The 22,537-nt window shown below is 55.2% G+C and overlaps 1 protein-coding gene across 3 annotated transcripts in view; it reads left to right on the forward strand.

Annotated features, from left to right (window-relative positions):
* The window catches only part of LOC119979571 (Kv channel-interacting protein 2-like), a 413,692-nt gene that overhangs the window by 362,363 nt on the left and 28,792 nt on the right, over nucleotides 1-22,537 (forward strand). The window contains exon 2 of one of the 3 annotated variants that reach the window (XM_038822001.1): nucleotides 17,695-17,790. The exons of the other annotated variants lie outside the window; for them this stretch is intronic. Coding sequence (XP_038677929.1) covers nucleotides 17,695-17,790 — 96 coding nt within the window. The remainder of the gene's footprint in view (nucleotides 1-17,694; nucleotides 17,791-22,537) is intronic. 3 annotated transcript variants of the gene reach the window in all.

Here is a 22,537-nt window from a genome sequence, read left to right on the forward strand (position 1 = left end):
ACAGCCCCACCTGATACACCGGGCAGCCCCACGCTGATACACCGGGCACACAGCCCACGCTGATACACCGGGCCAGCCCCCACGCTGATACACCGGGCACACAGCCCCACGCTGATACACCGGGCACACAGCCCCACGCTGATACACCGGGCACACAGCCCCACGCTGATACACCGGGCAGCCCCACGCTGATACACCGGGCACACAGCCCCACGCTGATACACCGGGCACACAGCCCCACGCTGATACACCGGGCACACAGCCCCACGCTGATACACCGGGCAGCCCCACGCTGATACACCGGGCAAGCCCCACACTGATACACCGGGCACACAGCCCCACGCTGATACACCGGGCACACAGCCCCACGCTGATACACCGGGCACCCACCCCCACGCTGATACAACCGGGCACACAGCCCCACGCTGATACACCGGGCAGCCCCACGCTGATACACCGGGCAGCCCCACGCTGATACACCGGGCAGCCCCACGCTGATACACCGGGCACACAGCCCCACGCTGATACACCGGGCACACAGCCCCACGCTGATACACCGGGCAGCCCCACGCTGATACACCGGGTACACAGCCCCACGCTGATACACCGGGCAGCCCCACGCTGATACACCGGGCACACAGCCCCACGCTGATACACCGGGCACACAGCCCCACGCTGATACACCGGGCAGCCCCACGCTGATACACCGGGCAGCCCCACGCTGATACACCGGGCAGCCCCACGCTGATACACCGGGCACACAGCCCCACGCTGATACACCGGGCAGCCCCACGCTGATACACCGGGCACACAGCCCCACGCTGATACACCGGGCACACAGCCCCACGCTGATACACCGGGTACACAGCCCCACGCTGATACACCGGGCACACAGCCCCACGCTGATACACCGGGCAGCCCCACGCTGATACACCGGGCAGACCCACGCTGATACACCGGGCAGCCCCACGCTGATACACCGGGCACACAGCCCCACGCTGATACACCGGGCACACAGCCCCACGCTGATACACCGGGCACACAGCCCCACGCTGATACACCGGGCACACAGCCCCACGCTGATACACCGGGCAGCCCCACGCTGATACACCGGGCACACAGCCCCACGCTGATACACCGGGCACACAGCCCCACGCTGATACACCGGGCACACAGCCCCACGCTGATACACCAGGCACACGGCCCCACGCTGATACACCGGGCACACAGCCCCACGCTGATACACCGGGCACACAGCCCCACGCTGATACACCAGGCACACGGCCCCACGCTGATACACCGGGCACACAGCCCCACGCTGATACACCGGGCACACAGCCCCACGCTGATACACCGGGCACACAGCCCCACGCTGATACACCGGGCACACAGCCCCACGCTGATACACCGGGCAGCCCCACGCTGATACACCGGGCACACAGCCCCACGCTGATACACCGGGCAGCCCCACGCTGATACACCGGGCACACAGCCCCACGCTGATACACCGGGCACACAGCCCCACGCTGATACACCAGGCACACAGCCCCACGCTGATACACCGGGCACACAGCCCCACGCTGATACACCGGGCAGCCCCACGCTGATACACCGGGCAGCCCCACGCTGATACACCGGGCAGCCCCACGCTGATACACCGGGCAGCCCCACGCTGATACACCGGGCACACAGCCCCACGCTGATACACCGGGCACACAGCCCCACGCTGATACACCGGGCACACAGCCCCACGCTGATACACCGGGCAGCCCCACGCTGATACACCGGGCACACAGCCCCACGCTGATACACCGGGCACACAGCCCCACGCTGATACACCGGGCACACAGCCCCACGCTGATACACCGGGCAGCCCCACGCTGATACACCGGGCAGCCCCACACTGATACACCGGGCACACAGCCCCACGCTGATACACCGGGCACACAGCCCCACGCTGATACACCGGGCACCCAGCCCCACGCTGATACACCGGGCACACAGCCCCACGCTGATACACCGGGCAGCCCCACGCTGATACACCGGGCACACAGCCCCACGCTGATACACCGGGCAGCCCCACGCTGATACACCGGGCACACAGCCCCACGCTGATACACCGGGCACACAGCCCCACGCTGATACACCGGGCACACAGCCCCACGCTGATACACCGGGCAGCCCCACGCTGATACACCGGGCAGCCCCACGCTGATACACCGGGCACAGAGCCCCACGCTGATACACCGGGCAGCCCCACGCTGATACACCGGGCACACAGCCCCACGCTGATACACCGGGCAGCCCCACGCTGATACACCGGGCACACAGCCCCACGCTGATATACCGGGCACACAGCCCCACGCTGATACACCGGGCACACAGCCCCACGCTGATACACCGGGCACACAGCCCCACGCTGATACACCGGGCACACAGCCCCACGCTGATACACCAGGCACACGGCCCCACGCTGATACACCGGGCACACAGCCCCACGCTGATACACCGGGCACACAGCCCCACGCTGATACACCAGGCACACGGCCCCACGCTGATACACCGGGCACACAGCCCCACGCTGATACACCGGGCACACAGCCCCACGCTGATACACCGGGCACACAGCCCCACGCTGATACACCGGGCACACAGCCCCACGCTGATACACCGGGCAGCCCCACGCTGATACACCGGGCACACAGCCCCACGCTGATACACCGGGCATCCCCACGCTGATACACCGGGCACACAGCCCCACGCTGATACACCGGGCACACAGCCCCACGCTGATACACCAGGCACACAGCCCCACGCTGATACACCGGGCACACAGCCCCACGCTGATACACCGGGCAGCCCCACGCTGATACACCGGGCAGCCCCACGCTGATACACCGGGCAGCCCCACGCTGATACACCGGGCAGCCCCACGCTGATACACCGGGCACACAGCCCCACGCTGATACACCGGGCACACAGCCCCACGCTGATACACCGGGCACACAGCCCCACGCTGATACACCGGGCAGCCCCACGCTGATACACCGGGCACACAGCCCCACGCTGATACACCGGGCACACAGCCCCACGCTGATACACCGGGCACACAGCCCCACGCTGATACACCGGGCAGCCCCACGCTGATACACCGGGCAGCCCCACACTGATACACCGGGCACACAGCCCCACGCTGATACACCGGGCACACAGCCCCACGCTGATACACCGGGCACCCAGCCCCACGCTGATACACCGGGCACACAGCCCCACGCTGATACACCGGGCAGCCCCACGCTGATACACCGGGCACACAGCCCCACGCTGATACACCGGGCAGCCCCACGCTGATACACCGGGCACACAGCCCCACGTGATACACCGGGCACACAGCCCCACGCTGATACACCGGGCACACAGCCCCACGCTGATACACCGGGCACACAGCCCCACGCTGATACACCGGGCAGCCCCACGCTGATACCCCGGGCAGCCCCACGCTGATACACCGGGCAGCCCCACGCTGATACACCGGGCAGCCCCACGCTGATACCCCGGGCAGCCCCACGCTGATACACCGGGCACACAGCCCCACGCTGATACACCGGGCAGCCCCACGCTGATACACCGGGTACACAGCCCCACGCTGATACACCGGGCAGCCCCACGCTGATACACCGGGCAGCCCCACGCTGATACACCGGGCAGCCCCACGCTGATACACCGGGCACACAGCCCCACGCTGATACACCGGGCAGCCCCACGCTGATACACCGGGTACACAGCCCCACGCTGATACACCGGGCACACAGCCCCACGCTGATACACCGGGCAGCCCCACGCTGATACACCGGGCAGCCCCACGCTGATACACCGGGCACACAGCCCCACGCTGATACACCGGGCACACAGCCCCACGCTGATACACCGGGCACACAGCCCCACGCTGATACACCGGGCACACAGCCCCACGCTGATACACCGGGCACACAGCCCCACGCTGATACACCGGGCACATAGCCCCACGCTGATACACCGGGCAGCCCCACGCTGATACACCGGGCACACAGCCCCACGCTGATACACCGGGCAGCCCCACGCTGATACACCGGGCACACAGCCCCACGCTGATACACCGGGCAGCCCCACGCTGATACACCGGGCACACAGCCCCACGCTGATACACCGGGCACACAGCCCCACGCTGATACACCGGGCGGCCCCACGCTGATACACCGGGCACACAGCCCCACGCTGATACACCGGGCAGCCCCACGCTGATACACCGGGCAGCCCCACGCTGATACACCGGGCACACGGCCCCACGCTGATACACCGGGCACACAGCCCCACGCTGATACACCGGGCAGCCCCACGCTGATACACCGGGCACACAGCCCCACGCTGATACACCGGGCACACAGCCCCACGCTGATACACCGGGCACACAGCCCCACGCTGATACACCGGGCAGCCCCACGCTGATACACCGGGCACACAGCCCCACGCTGATACACCGGGCACACAGCCCCACGCTGATACACCGGGCAGCCCCACGCTGATACACCGGGCACACAGCCCCACGCTGATACACCGGGCAGCCCCACGCTGATACACCGGGCACACAGCCCCACGCTGATACACCGGGCAGCCCCACGCTGATACACCGGGCACACAGCCCCACGCTGATACACCGGGCACACAGCCCCACGCTGATACACCGGGCAGCCCCACGCTGATACACCGGGCAGCCCCACGCTGATACACCGGGCAGCCCCACGCTGATACACCGGGCAGCCCCACGCTGATACACCGGGCACACAGCCCCACGCTGATACACCGGGCAGCCCCACGCTGATACACCGGGCACACAGCCCCACGCTGATACACCGGGTACACAGCCCCACGCTGATACACCGGGCAGCCCCACGCTGATACACCGGGCAGCCCCACGCTGATACACCGGGCACACAGCCCCACGCTGATACACCGGGCACACAGCCCCACGCTGATACACCGGGCACACAGCCCACGCTGATACACCGGGCAGCCCCACGCTGATACACCGGGCACACAGCCCCACGCTGATACACCGGGCACACAGCCCCACGCTGATATACCGGGCACACAGCCCCACGCTGATACACCGGGCAGCCCCACGCTGATACACCGGGCAGCCCCACGCTGATACACCGGGCACACAGCCCCACGCTGATACACCGGGCAGCCCCACGCTGATACACCGGGCAGCCCCACGCTGATACACCGGGCACACAGCCCCACGCTGATACACCGGGCAGCCCCACGCTGATACACCGGGCACACAGCCCCACGCTGATACACCGGGCAGCCCCACGCTGATACACCGGGCAGCCCCACGCTGATACACCGGGCAGCCCCACGCTGATACACCGGGCAGCCCCACGCTGATACACCGGGCAGCCCCACGCTGATACACCGGGCAGCCCCACGCTGATACACCGGGCAGCCCCACGCTGATACACCGGGCACACAGTCCCACGCTGATACACCGGGCACACAGCCCCACGCTGATACACCGGGCAGCCCCACGCTGATACACCGGGCACACAGCCCCACGCTGATACACCGGGCAGCCCCACGCTGATACACCGGGCACACAGCCCCACGCTGATACACCGGGCAGCCCCACGCTGATACACCGGGCACACAGCCCCACGCTGATACACCGGGCAGCCCCACGCTGATACACCGGGCACACAGCCCCACGCTGATACACCGGGCAGCCCCACGCTGATACACCGGGCAGCCCCACGCTGATACACCAGGCACACAGCCCCACGCTGATACACCGGGCACACAGCCCCACGCTGATACACCGGGCACACAGCCCCACGCTGATACACCGGGCACACAGCCCCACGCTGATACACCGGGCACACAGCCCCATGCTGATACACCGGGCAGCCCCACGCTGATACACCGGGCACACAGCCCCACGCTGATACACCGGGCACCCAGCCCCACGCTGATACACCGGGCAGCCCCACGCTGATACACCGGGCACACAGCCCCACGCTGATACACCGGGCACACAGCCCCACGCTGATACACCGGGCACACAGCCCCACGCTGATACACCAGGCACACAGCCCCACGCTGATACACCGGGCAGCCCCACGCTGATACACCGGGCAGCCCCACGCTGATACACCGGGCACACAGCCCCACTCTGATACACCGGGCAGCCCCACGCTGAGAGACTGGTTTGCGGACAGGCACGTCCTGCAGGTGGGGGTAACCGAGGGATGTGGGCCTTTGCTGGGAGCTCAGCTGCAGTGTGATGTGGAGCTTGGGCTTCACACAGAGGTTGTGACAGGGATCTGGTCAGTTTCCTGGCCGGCTGCAGGATGGTAACAATGGGGCTCGGCAGCCGGGCAAAGCCTGGGGACGCCGAGTGATCCTGAGGAGATGGTTGGCTAATCGAGTCGCTAGTGAGGCAGTGAGTGTGGCTAATGTGCCAGGGAGGGTCCCAGTGGTACGGTGCGTGTGTACTTTGCTCACCCCCTGCTTCTTCCTGGGTGGAGCTGTGTATCTGGGCCATGCAATCAGGACCAACAACTGAACTGGTGATTCAGCTTGGCCAAGCCCACCCGGCGATTATACTGCTGAGACATCAGAGCATCTCCAGCCCGTTAAACAGCTTCAAATTTATTAAAAATCACTTTTTTGCAAGTTCCCGTCGGCACTGGGTGGGTAATGTGCTGTGACTGGCAGCGGAGGAACAGAGAATGGCAATGGGTCTGGCGCCCGACACTAAACCCATTTCCCGGGCGATGATCCATTCTCCGCCCAATCAAGATTCCCGATCTTTGCAGCGGTAAACTGAGAACCTGTTTTACTTCCCGCCACTTTCTTGCTAACTCTCTGTTTCTTTATTCCTCTCTCCTTGCCTCCCTCGTTCTTTCTCTCTGACTATCTCCCTTTTCTGGGCTTCTCCTTCGTTCCATCTTTCTCTCTCTCCCTCTCGATGTTTTATTTGTTTCAGTTCCCTGCCTCTGCTCCTTTCGTTGTCTCTATTTTGTTCTGTTTTCCTGTGGCCCTTTTCCCCTTCTCCGTTTTGCCGACTGTCTCATTGCCGATCTCTCTCAATCCCTGCTGATCGACAATCCAGCACCCTGTGATGATGTCTACTTCCAGGCCGCAAGCCATTGTTCGAAGTAGCACACACTGACCCCTGACCCATACTGACCGAGGGTCACAGTTTCAGCACCCAGCCCATGCTGAGGGAGCTGACCCCAGACAGTGAAGGGGAGGGTATGGGGGTGGAATTGTGGGGCTGGTGGGGAGGGGCTCCAGCGGGTGGACAGACACAATTGCCCCACTAGGAAGGGAAGGCCAGCTTTCACTCCCACTACCTGTTTGGGGTTAGAATAGTAAACCGGTTGTCTTTGACTGGCGCAGTTGCGATGGGCCAATGGGCCTTTTCTGTGCTGCAGATCTCTATGTCTGTCTGTAGCATCCGATGGTTCCTGCCAGGAAATGTCCGGTACTTGGATGTCCACTGAAAACAAGATTGGCCTCTTAGCGTGAGGCTCACCTGGTTGAACAGCCTTTGGAGAATGGTCGGTGTCTGTGGAAGCTACCTCCATGAGATTTGGCATCTTCGAGAGAGGATGTTCGCAGTGTTGTCTGGTGCTTTGGGAACAAAGCACAGAGGGAACTAACAGCAAACCAGGTTAATACTGGAAGAGTACAGATTCGAAATAGTAATAATAATCTTTATTATTGTCACGAGTAGGCTTAATTAACACTGCAATGAAGTTACTGTGGAAAGCCCCTAGTCGCCACATTCCGGCGCCTGTTCGGGGACATAGAGGGAGAATTCAGAATGTCCAATTCACCGAACAGCATGTCTTTCAGGACTTGAGCACCCGGTGGAAACCCACGCAGACACGGGGAGAAGGTGCAGACTCTGCGCAGGCAGTGACCCGAGCCAGGAATCAAACCCGGGTCCCTGGCGCTGTGAAACAACAGTGCTAAGCACTGTGCTACCGTGCCATCCATGTGGCAGGCACACAAGAGAACTGCCAAAAGGCTATGAGCACGATAATCACGGGAGGTTTTTGTTTTAACACAGCGATGTTGTGATCTGGAAGTGTTGCCTGAAAGGGCGGTGGAAGCAGATTCAGTCGGACAAATACTGGAAGGGGAAAGAAATTGGGGGGGGCTACGAGGGGGGGGGGGGGAAGGGTAGGGGAAGTGGTACTGATTGGATGGCTCTCTCAAAGAACCAGCACATGAACAATGGGCCGAATGGCCTCCTCAGCAACAAACGATTCTATCCTATGATAATGGCAAAAACCATCTGACGTTGTCTCTTGTGGTTTCACATCCCGATCTCAATCCAAGCTGTCTGTCGTCCTCCTTTTATTTTGTCTTTCCCCTCTGTGTTGCGTTCAGTCCAACTGGATTCTGGTTGGAGCCAGTGGGTCTGCTTCTGTCTCGCCGTCTGCTGTCACAGTGTGCCTTCTGGATAAACACCTCTTGCTTCTTGACTGGCAGGTTGGGCAAGGCGTGTGTTGTGAGCTGTATTTGGTTTGAAGCGATCCCACCTGCATGCCAAGCGCGAGAGCTTTGAGACAGCGGAGACACCAGCCACTCGATTAGACATGGTGGCACATGGATTGCCAACTCTGGTTGGACATATTCCTGGAGGTTTCATCACATGACCGGGAAACATTCCCCCTCCCCCCACTTACCCCATCACTCTCCTTTCATTGGTCCATCTTCATCACATCCCGACTTACGACAGCCAATTGGAAAGCAAGCAGACTGTCCAACAAATGCTGTTTCCCCACAAAATCTCCAATATTTTAGTAACTAAAAAATAAAATCTTCGAGGAAAATGTTTTTACAAGTGCATTTTTTAATGATTATTCCCCTGAGGTCTTTTTTTTTTGCTCAGATCTGTGTCTGAGAAGAATAAATTTTAATTCCTGGACAATCCTGACATGTTGGAGATCACTTTAAGGACCCCCCTCCCATCCCAGCTGGTGATCTTAGCTAGTACAAGCTGGCTCTCGGGAATCCGAGTGCTAAGGGAAAGGAGGAAGGCGAGATTTCAATCCTGGGAACGCACAGATGGGATCAGGCGATGCCCCCGATAGTCAAACAGCTCACGACCTCTTCGCCTCTCGGAATCACAGGCGAAGAGCAAACATTTGGGGCTGAGGTGGAGGTGTGTGGTCACGTGCATGTGGGACAGAGACTCGTGAGAGAAGAGGAGCAGACAGCAGGAGTGAAAGGATCTTTTTTTGGGGGGGGGTTTATCTCTCTCATGTTAGTTTTAAAATTAGACTTGCAGGGAAATATTAATTAAAGCCATGGTAGGAACTCGTAATCGAGCTGAAGTGGCAGCTTAATTTAAGTTTATTAAATCACTGCCAATTTCATCAGTGATCTAAATGGAAAAGAGTTTTTGTTAATTAGTGAATTAAAGTTCTGGAGCTCAAATTTTGGGAAATTGCCAAGCAACTTGCCACGCAGAATGCAGGAGCGAGCCCGACTGCAGCCTGTCACACAGGCCTCATTACTGATTTGGCTCAATCAGATTTTGCTTTGGGCGGATTTCAGCCAAAACATTTAAGGGCCATTTTGGGTGAGTTTGGTGGGGTTTTCCTCCCCCCCCCCCACCTGCCGTTCTGGGTGAGACCCACACCGGTATTCACCCACATTTAGGGCGCGGTCTAACGGCTGTGCCGCGCCAGACTTGGGGGCGCGACCCAGCCGGGTAAATCTCGCGAGAGGCCCTGCGCGGGATTTACCCGACTCGCCGCGTCTTGTGAGACCTAATGGGATCTTGTGGGCGGGATCCATATTTGGGAGATTTGCATATTAAAGGGAGCAGCGATCCTCACTCGGGTGGGGGGGGGGGGAGGGTCGCAGGGCTTTGGGCAGGGTGGTTGGCACCTTGGCAATGCCACCCGGGTGCCACCTCGACATTGCCAGGGTGCCCGGGTGGCACTGCCAGCCTGGCGGGTGCAGTGCTGGGTGCCAGGCTGGTAGTGTTAAGGTGCTGGGGATCGGGCTCAGGGGGTTCCCTGCCCTCATTAGGTGGGATGTGGGGAGGGGGACGGGGGGGGACGGGGGGTTCTCAATGACCCACTTATAGGTGGATTGGGGAGTGGGGGGCCTTGGGGAGTCTCGAGATCTGGAAATGAGTCTAGGAGCAGCCTTGGTGGGGCATAGCCCACTGAGACACCGAAATAACACAGAGTCCTGTTAGATAGCGGGCAGTTTCGTCAATGTGAGCACCAGGAGAAACCCGGCTAAACATGCTCGACATGGGACTCTAATTTCCGTTAGATTGAGCCCTAAGTCATTTTTTGGGCCTTCGGGAGTGTCCCCCCCCCCCCCCCCCCCCCAACTGAGGGCACCCCGCTATGGGGTCACTGAGAGCCCCCTTTTCAGGCCTCCCCAACCCCCCTTTCAGGTACCCCCCCTTTCAAGACCTCCACCCTTCACCCCCCCCCAACCTTTATGAGGCCCCTTCATACCAGCCCTTCGCCCCCTCCACCACACTTCATGATTCCCTCCCCCATCCTCCCTTTCAAAGGCATGTCAGGCCCTGGACCTTGGCAGTGCCAGTCTGGTACCTGGGGGCCCTGGTACTGCCACTCTTGTATCTTGGCAGTGTCCTGTCAGCCTGGCAGTGCCACCCGGGCACCCAGCAAAGGCGAGACCCAGACCACAAAATCTCGCCAAGTCCGGTTGAAACTCGCAAAACGTTTCGGAGCGTGGTGAATCCCGTGAGAGACATCGCGCGAGATTCAACAGCCTCGTCCCAACACCAAGTCAGGTCAAGAACCAGTCAATGGACGAGATCTCACCCTCTCATTGGCCGGGGAAGGCAGGGGGTTGCAATGATGGACGTGTCGGCCGAACAATGGGGTGAGAGTTGGCGAGGGGGGTGGTGGGGTAGTTGGAGGGTGGGCGATCACGTCGCAAAATCTCCAGGAATGTTCCCAACCAGAGTTGGCAACCGCCATTCTGACCTGGATTTTCTCACTGGGACGAAGTGTGAGAGCCAGGGTCTCGTCTGATTCCAAAAGGCTCCCCCACCCCACTCCACCCCCACCTCATTTTTCAGCTTTGTGCTTCCTCGCTGTCTCAAACTTCCCTCCCTGCATGTTGCTAATGGTTTTCAACACAGTATTTGTTTTGTCGGGATTAACGGGGGGATTTCTGTATTAAAGGGAAACATTGTGGAGATTGAAAAAGATGGAAAACAATCACAACTTGTCATTAAAGTTCCTGTTTGCTGAGTGCTGCATGTCTTTGATAGCCTCTCTCTATCACTCCCCATTGGCCGATTGATTGTGGTTCTGCAATTCCCTGTGGGTACTCATTCTCTGAGCTGGCCTTCAATCAGTTGTTGCCCCCCCCCAGTTGTGCATCTTTGCACTAACGCTGCTAATTTGTGATGCATTGATTTTTTAACTCAATTATCACCCACTCCATTCCCCCGCCAGCTCTGTCGCTCCAAGCTGAGTGAGTGGCCCGTCACTGCAGTACCACGGACAACCTCTAAGAGGCGCCCACGAGCTGCAGGCACCTGAATAAGTGGAAGTGGGTGAAATTCTTTCTGCTTGTGTGCAGGTTTGAGAGTTGACCATTCCCCGTCACTGCGATTATTCCAGACTCCCTCCTGTATTTATAGAAGACAATCGTGAGATTGACTTGGCATTTGAATAAATTATGAAAATTAAAAAATTAAAATCGCTTATTGTCACCAGTAGGCTTCAATGAAGTTACTGTGAAAAGCCCCTAGTCGCCACATTCCGGCGCCTGTTCGGGGCGGCTGGTACGGGAATTGAACCGTGCTGCTGGCCTGCCTTGGTCTACTTTAAAAGCCAGCGATTTAGCCCAGTGTGCTAAACCAGCAGCTTATAACCAATAAAGGTACCAATAATATGCTGCATTTCCTCTGTCACAATCTCTCGTTGCTCAGCATTGAACCCTCCCCTCCCCTGCCTGCTTCAATTCACCCCCCTTCTTGATCTCTCTGCCTGAAGACAGCTTCCTTGGCGATGACTTGCCGAACTATGGCAAAGTGTGTTGGGTTTTTACTCGGGTGGGGTGAGGAGCCAGGGCCCGTGGGTCAAGCTCAGCTGCAGGAGGGTTTGAATCCTGTTGCTCTTGTTGTTACTCTGATCAACATGCTGACCATCGAGCTTAACTAACCGGCCTCCCTGTTCACCCTCTCGGACCCCAAATGATCGATCCCCCCTCCTGCCTTTAAACATGTTGGTTCCACAACACCACGACCCATCATTAAAAATATTCTTTGTTTCATTTCCCCTCTCCACAGATTTCAGCGTTGTAAATAGTTTTTTCTTATAAATTTGGACATGTTCAGTCAAACCTAAAAGATTGCCGGGGAGGGATGCTGGGCATTAAATACTCAAGGCTGCTTTGATATAGGGTCTGAATCCTTGCCGGACGTTCCTTACTCGACAGTCAGCACAGGTTGCTCACCACCACCCATTGCCACACGGCTGATACGAGGGAGCTGTTGCGAAACAGCTGCCCTTTGGGATAGGCTGGACTGACAGGTCACTGATCAAACTTAAAGTGAATTGCCGAAACAAATATTGACTGTTGGTATCTGACTGGAGTGCTGTTGCCTTTTCAGTTAGAACCTGTCACTCACTGAGAGAAGCCGGTCTGTTAGTGATTCCCTCACTCCCAGGACAGGTACAGCACGGGGTCAGATACAGAGTAAAGCTCCCTCTACACTGTCCCCATCAAACACTCCCAGGACAGGTACAGCACGGGGTTAGATACAGAGTAAAGCTCCCTCTACACTGTCCCCATCAAACACTCCCAGGACAGGTACAGCACGGGGTTAGATACAGAGTAAAGCCCCCTCTACACTGTCCCCTTCAAACACTCCCAGGACAGGTACAGCACGGGGTTAGATACAGAGGAAAGTTCACTCTCCATGCACAGAATAGAAGAAAAGTGGAACTTTGTCCTCCATAGTGCTGTGAAGGTCACAGGCAAGTGCATATTTCCAAAGTGAGATGATTGATCGATGTAAATTAAGGTTATTAATGAGTCGGCAAGTGGAACAGGAAACAGATCGGCCCTGATGTTCACGAATGGCCAAACCAGCTGGAAGGATTGAATGGTCTTTTATCATTCATACATTTCCATGTTGGGAGTTAGGGCCTTGGTCCAAATTGCCCCTGGTTATTGTGAACTGTAAGAGCAGTGAGATCTCGATCCTGTTTTGTGCAGTGATTCCAATACACAACTGGTCACATTTATAAAGAGTGGATGGTCACAGAGTGGTGACATTATGGACTATGAAAAGGCCAATAGACCCAGCTGCCTGGAAGGGGTGATTGTGGACAGTTTTAGGGTCATGATTTGATCAGAAAAATAATAAAAGATACATTGCAACTTCATCGCAACACAACTGGAGCCAGCAAGACTGTGATGCCCTGTGCTGTTGAACAGCCCAACCTACACTCACCATCCAGACTGACAAGTAAAGAATGGCCACGTGATTGAGTTTGGGGAGGACAGTGACCATGCCCTTCCGTTCCCACCCTATCCCCCCGCAACACACACACATACACACCCACTCCCCCCAACCAGGGACCTACCCCAGCAAGGAGTCAACACCCTGAGGAAGGAGGGAGTGTTACAGCGAAGAATCTGAATGAGTTCATGAAATGAAACAAATGAAAGATCACGGGGAATTACTGCTTTAAAGACAAGTTGTGTTGAGTTTTCCTTTCATTATTGGATGTCTGAGTCCACTGGCTTTCAATTGCTCTTGGGTATTTGTGTTTGGTGGGTAAGAATTGTATCACACCTCACGACAAAGATGTTCCTTCCTTTTCCCCAAAACTGCAAAGGTGAACAGGGCGGCCCCCGATCGGCCAGCAGACTACCAGTGAGCAGCTTCGCTGAGCCATAGTTCAGGTTCCAGAGCCACAGCTTGTGAGTTCCACCAGGGCAAGTTGAGAAATTCTGGTCATTGCTGAGCTGGTTCTGACATGTGAAATCCCCTCCCCTGCCCCCCACTGTGTGATGGCCTCCTCGTGTCCTCTGGAGTTGAGCCACCAGGGAAATACTTTGGCAACAACGAGCGGGTCAGAAGCTGGGAATCCTGAGATAAGTAACTCACCCCCTGACTCCTCAAAGCCTGCCCCCCGAACTTGGGCAGCACGGAGACACAGTGGTTAGCACTGTTGCTTGACAGCACCAGGGTCCCAGGTTCGATTCCCCGCTGGGTCAGTGTCTGTGCGGAGTCTGCACGTTCTCCCCGTGTCTGCGTGGGTTTCCTCCGGGTGCTCCAGTTTCCTCCCACAGTCCAAAGATGTGTAGGTTAGGTGGATTGGACATGATAAATTGCCCTTAGTGTCCAAAAAAGATTAGGAGGGGTTATTGGGTTACAGAGATAGGGTGGAAGCGAGGGCTTAAGTGGGTCGGTGCAGACTCGATGGGCCGAATGGCCTCCTTCTGCACTGTATGTTCTATGTTCAGTGTTATTGGACAACAGCTCCAATAACACTGAAAATAATCGACACCATCCAGGACAAAGCAGCCCACTTCATTGACACCCCATCCACCATCTTAAACATTCACTCCCTCCACCATCCACCAGCAGCCGTGTGTGACATTCACTGAAGCAACTCACCAAGGCTCCTTCGTCAGCACCTTCCAAACCCAGCAAATAACTACTCCAATTTCGGGAAAGAATCACTCTCTCTTTTGTCCATCCAGAGGAGGTGGGCAAAGGAAGAAGACACCTACCTGGCCTGATTAAGACTCTTATTTAGAAATAAAAGACCCCTTTCCAGGTCCACCAGATTCTGGGAATGACTTTCATCGCTGTTAATTAGTGGGTTTGGGTTGAGTGTGTTGTAAAAAATATCAAAACCAACTTTCAACCTGCCCAATCCAAGGCCTGGGTAAACCTGGCAGCTAAATGGAGACAAGGACTTCTGGAGGTAACTTCCACTTATCTGAATCCAGGTATTTCACCCAACCCAACAGTTTTGTTCTCCTTCCAAACTATTCCACTGTAAACCCTTCCAATTACACTAAACCTTCCAAACTGCTCCCACCAACCCATAATAACCCCCTTAGCAACCTTTACTAATCCCACCATCAATCTTAGGCACTTCCCCCAAACATCCAAACTTTTGTATTACTAACTTCCAATCCTACCACTCTGCCCCGACCGTTCCAAAACCACCCCAACCTTTCCAATCTCCTCCAACCTTTCAAAGCCCCACCGACTCTTCCAACCTCCCATCAACCCTTCCAATCCCCCCAGCCATTCGAATCCCCCAAGACCCTTCCAATCCCCCCAGCCATTCGAATCCCCCAAGACCCTTCCAATCCCCCAGCCATTCGAATCCCCCAAGACCCTTCCAATCCCCCCAGCCATTCGAATCCCCCAAGGCCCTTCCAATCCCCCCAGCCATTCGAATCCCCCAAGGCCCTTCCAATACCCCCCGACCTTCCAACCCTCCACCGACCTTTTCAATTCTCCCCGACCCTTCAAACCCCCCCTGAAACTTTCAGTCCTGACCTTCCTATTTCCCCCTGACCCTTTCAAATCTCCCCGACCCGTCCAATCTCCCACACCGACACTTAAAATCGACCCCGGCCCTTCTAATCCCGCCCCCAACACTATTGATCCCTCTGACCATTGTAATCTCGACCCTCGCAATCTACCCAGTACTGTCCAATTTTCCCATGACCCTTCCAATCTCCATGAACCTTCCAAAGCCACCACTGATTCTTCCAATCCCACCGCTCCAACCCCTTGAATCCTCCTCAAACCTTCCAATCCCCTCCCTGACTATTGCAATCCCCCTTAACCTGAATCAATCCCACCTCCCTTTCAATCTCCCCCCAACCCTTCCAATCCACCCCGACCTTTCCAATTCCCCTGACACTTTCATTCACTCCGACCCTTGTAATCTCTCCCAACCTTTCCTAAGCCACCCACAAACATTCCAAACTCCCCGGACGGAATTCTCCGACCCCCCGCAGGGTCGGGGAATCGCCCGGGGCCGGCGTAAACCCCGCCCCCGCCGTGGCCGGAATTCTCCGCCACCCGGGAATCAGCGGGAGCGGGAATCACGCCCCGCCAATCGGCGTGTCCCCCACGGCGATTCTCCGGCCCGCGATGGGCCGAAGTCCCGCCGCTGTCCGGCCTCTCCCGCCGACGTGGTTTACACCACCTCTGTGCCAGCAGGATTGGCGGCGCGAGCGGGCCCCCGTGGTCCTGGGGGGGAGGGGCACAGGGCGATCGGACCCCGGGTGGGTGCCCTCACGGTGGCCTGGCCCGCGATCGGGGCCCACCGATCGGCGGGCGGGCCAGTGCCGTGGGGGCACTCTTTTTCTTCCGCTGCCGCCACGGCCTCCACCATGGCGGAGGCAGAAGAGACCCCCTCCACCGCACATGGGCTGGTGGTGACGTCAGCGGCCGCTGGCGCTACGGTGCATGCACAGACTCATGCCGACCGGCAAAGGACTTTCGGCCAGCCCCGACGCCGATCGGCATAGCGGCAAAGGCCGTTGCCGACAGATTTGCCGCCAGTCGGCAGAGCGGGAGCCACTCCGGCGCGAGCCTAGCCCCTAAAGGTGTAGAGAATTCCGCACCTTTGAGGAGGCCCGACGCCGGAGTGGTTGGCGCCACTCTGCTACGCCGGGACCCCCCTGCCCCTGCCGGGGAGGGGAGAATTTCGCCCCCCCCCGTCCTTACAATCTCCCCACGACCCTTCCAACCCACCCCAGACACCTTCAATACCCCCCTAACCCTTCCAATCCCCCCGACCCTTCCAACCCCCCCCCCCCACCCACCCCCTCCGCAGAACACCCCAACCCCTCCCAATCCCACCCCAACCCCACTTTCATAGAATTTTAAAATCGAATTTACAGTGCAGAAGGAGGCCACTTGGCCCATCGAGTCTGCGCCAGCCCTTGGAAGCAGCGTGCCACCCAAGCCCACACCGCCACCCCATCTCCGTAACCCAGTAACCCCACCCAACCTTTTTTTTTGGGCACTAAGGGGCAATTGACCACAGACGATCCACCTAACCTGCACATCTTTGGACTGTGGGAGGAAACCGGAGCACCCAGAGGAAACCCACGCAGACACGGGGAGAACGTGTCCACCTCTGGGTTAATATCCAGTCCTGGGCACCAGACCCGGAGGTAAAACAATTATGAGCCAAGGGAAAGAAAACCTAGTCAATTTATCTGCAGTCAGAAATTTCCCACCAGATTCCTATTGGCCAAAATGATTCACACCCTCTTGCTGAATTTGCCCAATCAGAGCAGTGATCTTAAAGGGGACATCGTGGGTTAGCAGCTAAACATCCTGAACGTCCTCCAGAACTGCAATGAAAATGAGCAATGTCACATCCACTGGTGCCAACAAGAAAAGGAAACAATGCACCATCTGCATGATTAGTCCTGGTATCTGCTTCTGCCCCAAAAATAAATCCCAGGGGGTTTGAGAGCCAGTGGACATGTCTCGTCCAATATTCAACTCAGCAAATATCACAAAAAGTTTGAAATTTCTGCTTTTCTGAAAGAGAATTGGGAGTGGTGGGTAATTTTATTTTTTCCTTTAGTTTTTGGTTAATTTTCTTGTTATTTTTTTTTGATGACTTTCAGGCAACCAGCCTCGTCACAGCACAAAAGCACTAAGGCAGCGTTTCCTGAAAATCTTACCCTGCTGTCGGCCTAGGCTGATTCCCTCACTCAGTGAATGCAAGTGAAACCTTCTATCCACATTCTTCTTGCAAAGTCTTTGTTTGAAAATGATGATGCCGTTGTGTTGTTACTTCTCTCGATCCGCTCAGTGCGTTCTGGCGTGGATGCGCCCCCAATGTCAGGAGCACCCCGGGGGCTATCGATGCGCAGGGTGTCTATTGGCATGACTGTCCCGGCCAATGAGCTGGAGGTGGGGTAGATCTTGCAGCAGGAAACAATCTGATTTGCTGCAATTAAAATCTGTGTACCGAGAAAGCAAGGTCAATTTGCAAAGGGCACTGGACAAAATAGTCTGCAGAGTCTATTTACAATGAGTCTCTGCAGATTACAGCTAACAGTCTACAGAGTATATTTACAATGAGTCTCTGCAGATTACAGCTAACAGTCTACAGAGTATATTTACAATGAGTCTCTGCAGATTACAGCTAACAGTCTGCAGAGTCTATTTACAATGAGTCTCTGCAGATTACAGCTAACAGTCTACAGAGTATATTTACAATGAATCTCTACAGATTACAGCTAACAGTCTACAGAGTCTATTTACAATGAGTCTCTGCAGATTACAGCTAACAGTCTACAGAATCTATTTACAATGAGTCTCTGCAGATTACAGCTAACAGTCTACAGAATCTATTTACAATGAATCTCTACAGATTACAGCTAACAGTCTATAGAGTCTATTTACAATGAGTCTCTGCAGATTACAGCTAACAGTCTACAGAGTTTATTTACAATGAATCTCTACAGATTACAGCTAACTGTCTACAGAGTCTATTTACAATGAATCTCTACAAATTACAGCTAACAGTCTACAGAGTCTATTTACAATGAATCTCTACAGATTACAGCTAACAGTCTACACAGTATATTTACAATGAGTTTCTATAGATTACAGCTAACAGTCTACAGAGTCTATTTACAATGAGTCTCTACAGATTACAGCTAACATTCTACAGAGTCTATTTACAATGAGTCTCTACAGATTACAGCTAACAGTCTACACAGTCTATTTACAATGAGTTTCTATAGATTACAGCTAACAGTCTACAGAGTCTTTACAATGAATCTCTACAGATTACAACTAACAGTCTACAGAGTCTATTTGCAATGAGTCTCTATAGATTACAGCTAACAGTCTACAGAGTCTATTTACAATGAGTCTCTACAGATTACAGCTAACAGTCTACAGAGTCGATTTACAATGAGTCTCCACAGATTACAGCTAACAGTCTACAGAGTCTATTTACAATGAGTCTCCACAGATTACAGCTAACAGTCTACAGAGTCTATTTACAATGAGTCTCCACAGATTACAGCTAACAGTCTACAGAGTCTATTTACAATGAGTCTCCACAGATTACAGCTAACAGTCTACAGAGTCTATTTACAATGAATCGCTACAGATTACAGCTAACTGTCTACAGAGTCTATTTACAATGAGTCCCAATGAACTGCAACAAACAGACTAAATTGGCCAAAACTGAAGTGGGCCTCCCGATAAATGCAGAGTGATTTCTCCAGCAGGATGCAGTGAGTGTACAACAGTAATCCCAGTTATCTACTACAGTGGGATGATATGTCAGGGGAAATATTCTGTCATCTCTATTCTGGCGGGGGGTAGTGGTGTCACTATATGCAACCATCAATGAGCCCAGTTGCGATAGCTTTGGTATATTGCGTTGGATCAACCAGAAGTTAATATTGTCACTGGATTGGCATAACCTGGAACTCAAATGGGATCAGTGTGTACACCGTGGGCACTGAATCAGGCAGAGAATATTACTGATCTCTGAGAGAAGAAGAATCCACCTTTTGAGGTTGGGCGGTGCGGAACTTATAATTTATAATAATCTTTAGTTTTGCCACAAGTCGCCTTACATTAACACAGCTAGGGGCAGCACGGTAGCACAGTGGTTAGCACAGTTGCTTCACAGCTTCAGGGTCCAAGGTTCGATTCCTGGCTTGGGTCACTGTCTGTGCAGAGTCTGCCCGTTCTCCCCGTGTCTGCGTGGGTTTCCTCCGGATGCTCCGGTTTCCTCACACAGTCCAAAGACGTGCGGGTTAGGTGGATTGGCCATGATAAATTGCCCTTAATGTCCAAAAAAGGTGAGGTGGGGTTACTGGGTTATGGGGATAGGGTGGAGGTGTGGGCTTAATTAGGGTGCTCTTTCCAAGGGCCGGTGCAGACCCGATGGGCCGAATGGCCTCCTTCTGCACTGTAAATTCTATGATGCTATGAACAGTGCAATGAAGTTGCTGTGAAAATCCCCTCGTCGCCACACTCCGGCGCCTGTTCAGGTACACGGCGAGAGAATTCAGAATGTCCAAATTACCTAATAACACGTCTTTCGGGACTTGTGGGTGGAAACCGGAGCGCCCGGAGGCAACCCACGCAGACACGGGGAGAACATGCAGACTCCGCACAGACAGTGACCCAAGCCAGGAATCGAACCCGGGTCTTTGGCGCTGTGAAGCAACCGTGCTAACCGCTGTGCTGCTGTGCTGCCCATGTGCAACTCATCCAGTGGCCAAGAATAATGCTCCAGTGGAACGTGAGTTCAAATCCCACATCTGGGTCGGTGATGAATTCAAATTCCGTTTTTATAAAAAAAAAGAAAAGATGAATTAGAATGAAAACCGAAAACGCAGCGAACACTGAGCAGGCCAGGCAGCGCCCGCAGAGAAGGGACATCTGAGATCGATGAGCTTTTATTGGAAATGTAAGCTGGAAGGCGCGATTCTCCTGTCTCCCAGCCACGTGTTTCCCGATGGCGAGAATTCCAGCTCCTAATATATCGGTAAGAGGGACCATGAAACTGTCAGTTGCCCGCTGGTTCGCTAGTTCCCCCAGCGGGACAGGGTAAAGGAAACCCGCTGGTCCTTTTGGATTATGTGTCATTCCAGTCCTCACAGTGAGGTGGTTGACCCTTAACCGCCCTCTGATGAGGCTGACCAAACCTCTTGGTTGTACAACTCATTACTTAGAGATTCAAGCAGTCCCACCACTACTTTATCCAAGGGCAACTGAAGACGGACAATAAATGCCGGAATTATCAATCACAAAGGGTGAAATCTTAAGAAATTAAGAGGATGGGGAGAAAAGTTGGGAATGAAGGAAGTCAAACAATTCCGTCCACAGGAAAATCAAGCTCTACATTAATTTATTGACGAGGAGAGTTGAGCAGGTTGGAGAGTCAACAGAATGAATTTTGAGAGACTTTCGCTGCTGCCTCACAGCGCCAGGGACCCCGGTTCAGTTCCGGCCCCAGGTGACTGTGTGGAGTTTGAGCGTTCTTCCCGTGTCTGCGTGGGTTTCCTCCGGGTGCTCCGGTTTCCTCCCACAGTCCATTGGTGTGAAGGTTAGGTGGATTGGCCATGATAAATTGCCCGTAGTGTCCTAAATGATTAGGTGGTGTTACTGGGTTATGGGGATAGGGTGGAGGTATGGTCTTATGCCAGGTGCTCTTCCCAAGGGCCGGTGCAGAATCAATGGGCCGAGTGGCCTCCTTCTGCACTGTAAATTCCAAGAAAGCAGATGTTGTTAAAAGTGTCATAGCCGTGGGCAGCACTGTGGTGCAGTGGGTTAGCACTGCTGCCTCATGGAGTCTAGGTCCCAGGGTCGATCCCGGCCCTGGGTCACAGTCTGTGTGGAGTTTGCACATTCTCCCCGTGTTTGCGTGGGTTTCGCCCCCACAACCCAAAGATGTGCAGGGTAGGTGGATTGGCCACGCTAAATTGCCCCTTAATTGGGTACTCAAAATTTTTTTTTTTAAAGAGTCATAGCCTTCCTCCAAAGTCCAGTAACTTCAAAAGGCTTCAAATCCCATGGCAGCCATTGAAATTCAAATCTTCCATTCAATTTCACACACCAATACATCGCATTAGCCAGTGATTGACAATTTTATTACTCCAGAGACAGTGCTTGGTAGATTATTGATCTATCTTTCCTTTCACCCTTGAATGCATCACAACTATTCTGTTTTGGTACAGCACAATGTTACATACAGAGTACAGCTCCTGCTATATAGTCCTTTTCAAATACTCCCAGGACAGGTCCAGCACAGGGTAAGATACTGAATAAAGCTCCCTCTACACTGTCCCCATCAAACACTCCCAGGACAGGTACAGCACGGGGTTAGATACAGAGTAAAGCTCCCTCTACACTGTCCCCATCAAACACTCCCAGGACAGGTACAGCACGGGGTTAGATGCAGAGTAAAGCTCCCTCTACACTGTCCTTATCAAACACTCCCAGGACAGGTACAACACGGGGTTAGATACAGAGTAAAGCTCCCTCTACACTGTCCCCATCAAACACTCCCAGGACAGGTACAGCATGGGGTTAGATACAGAGTAAAGCTCCCTCGACACTGTCCCCATCAAACACTCCCAGGACAGGTACAGCACGGGGTTAGATACAGAGTAAAGCTCCCTCGACACTGTCCCCATCAAACACTCCCAGGACAGGTACAGCACGGGGTTAGATACAGAGTAAAGCTCCCTCTACACTGTCCCCATCAAACACTCCCAGGCCAGGCGCAGCATGAGGGTTAGATACAGAGTAAAGCTCCCTCTACACTGTCCCCATCAAACACTCCCAGGATAGGTACAGCACGGGGTTAGATACAGAGTAAAGCTCCCTCTATACTGTCCCCATCAAACACTCCCAGGCCAGGCGCAGCACGGGGTTAGATACAGAGTAAAGCTCCCTCTACACTGTCCCCATCAAACACTCCCAGGACAG

Source organism: Scyliorhinus canicula, chromosome 16 (genome assembly GCF_902713615.1).
Source record: "Scyliorhinus canicula chromosome 16, sScyCan1.1, whole genome shotgun sequence".
In the NCBI taxonomy this organism is placed as follows: domain Eukaryota; kingdom Metazoa; phylum Chordata; class Chondrichthyes; order Carcharhiniformes; family Scyliorhinidae; genus Scyliorhinus; species Scyliorhinus canicula.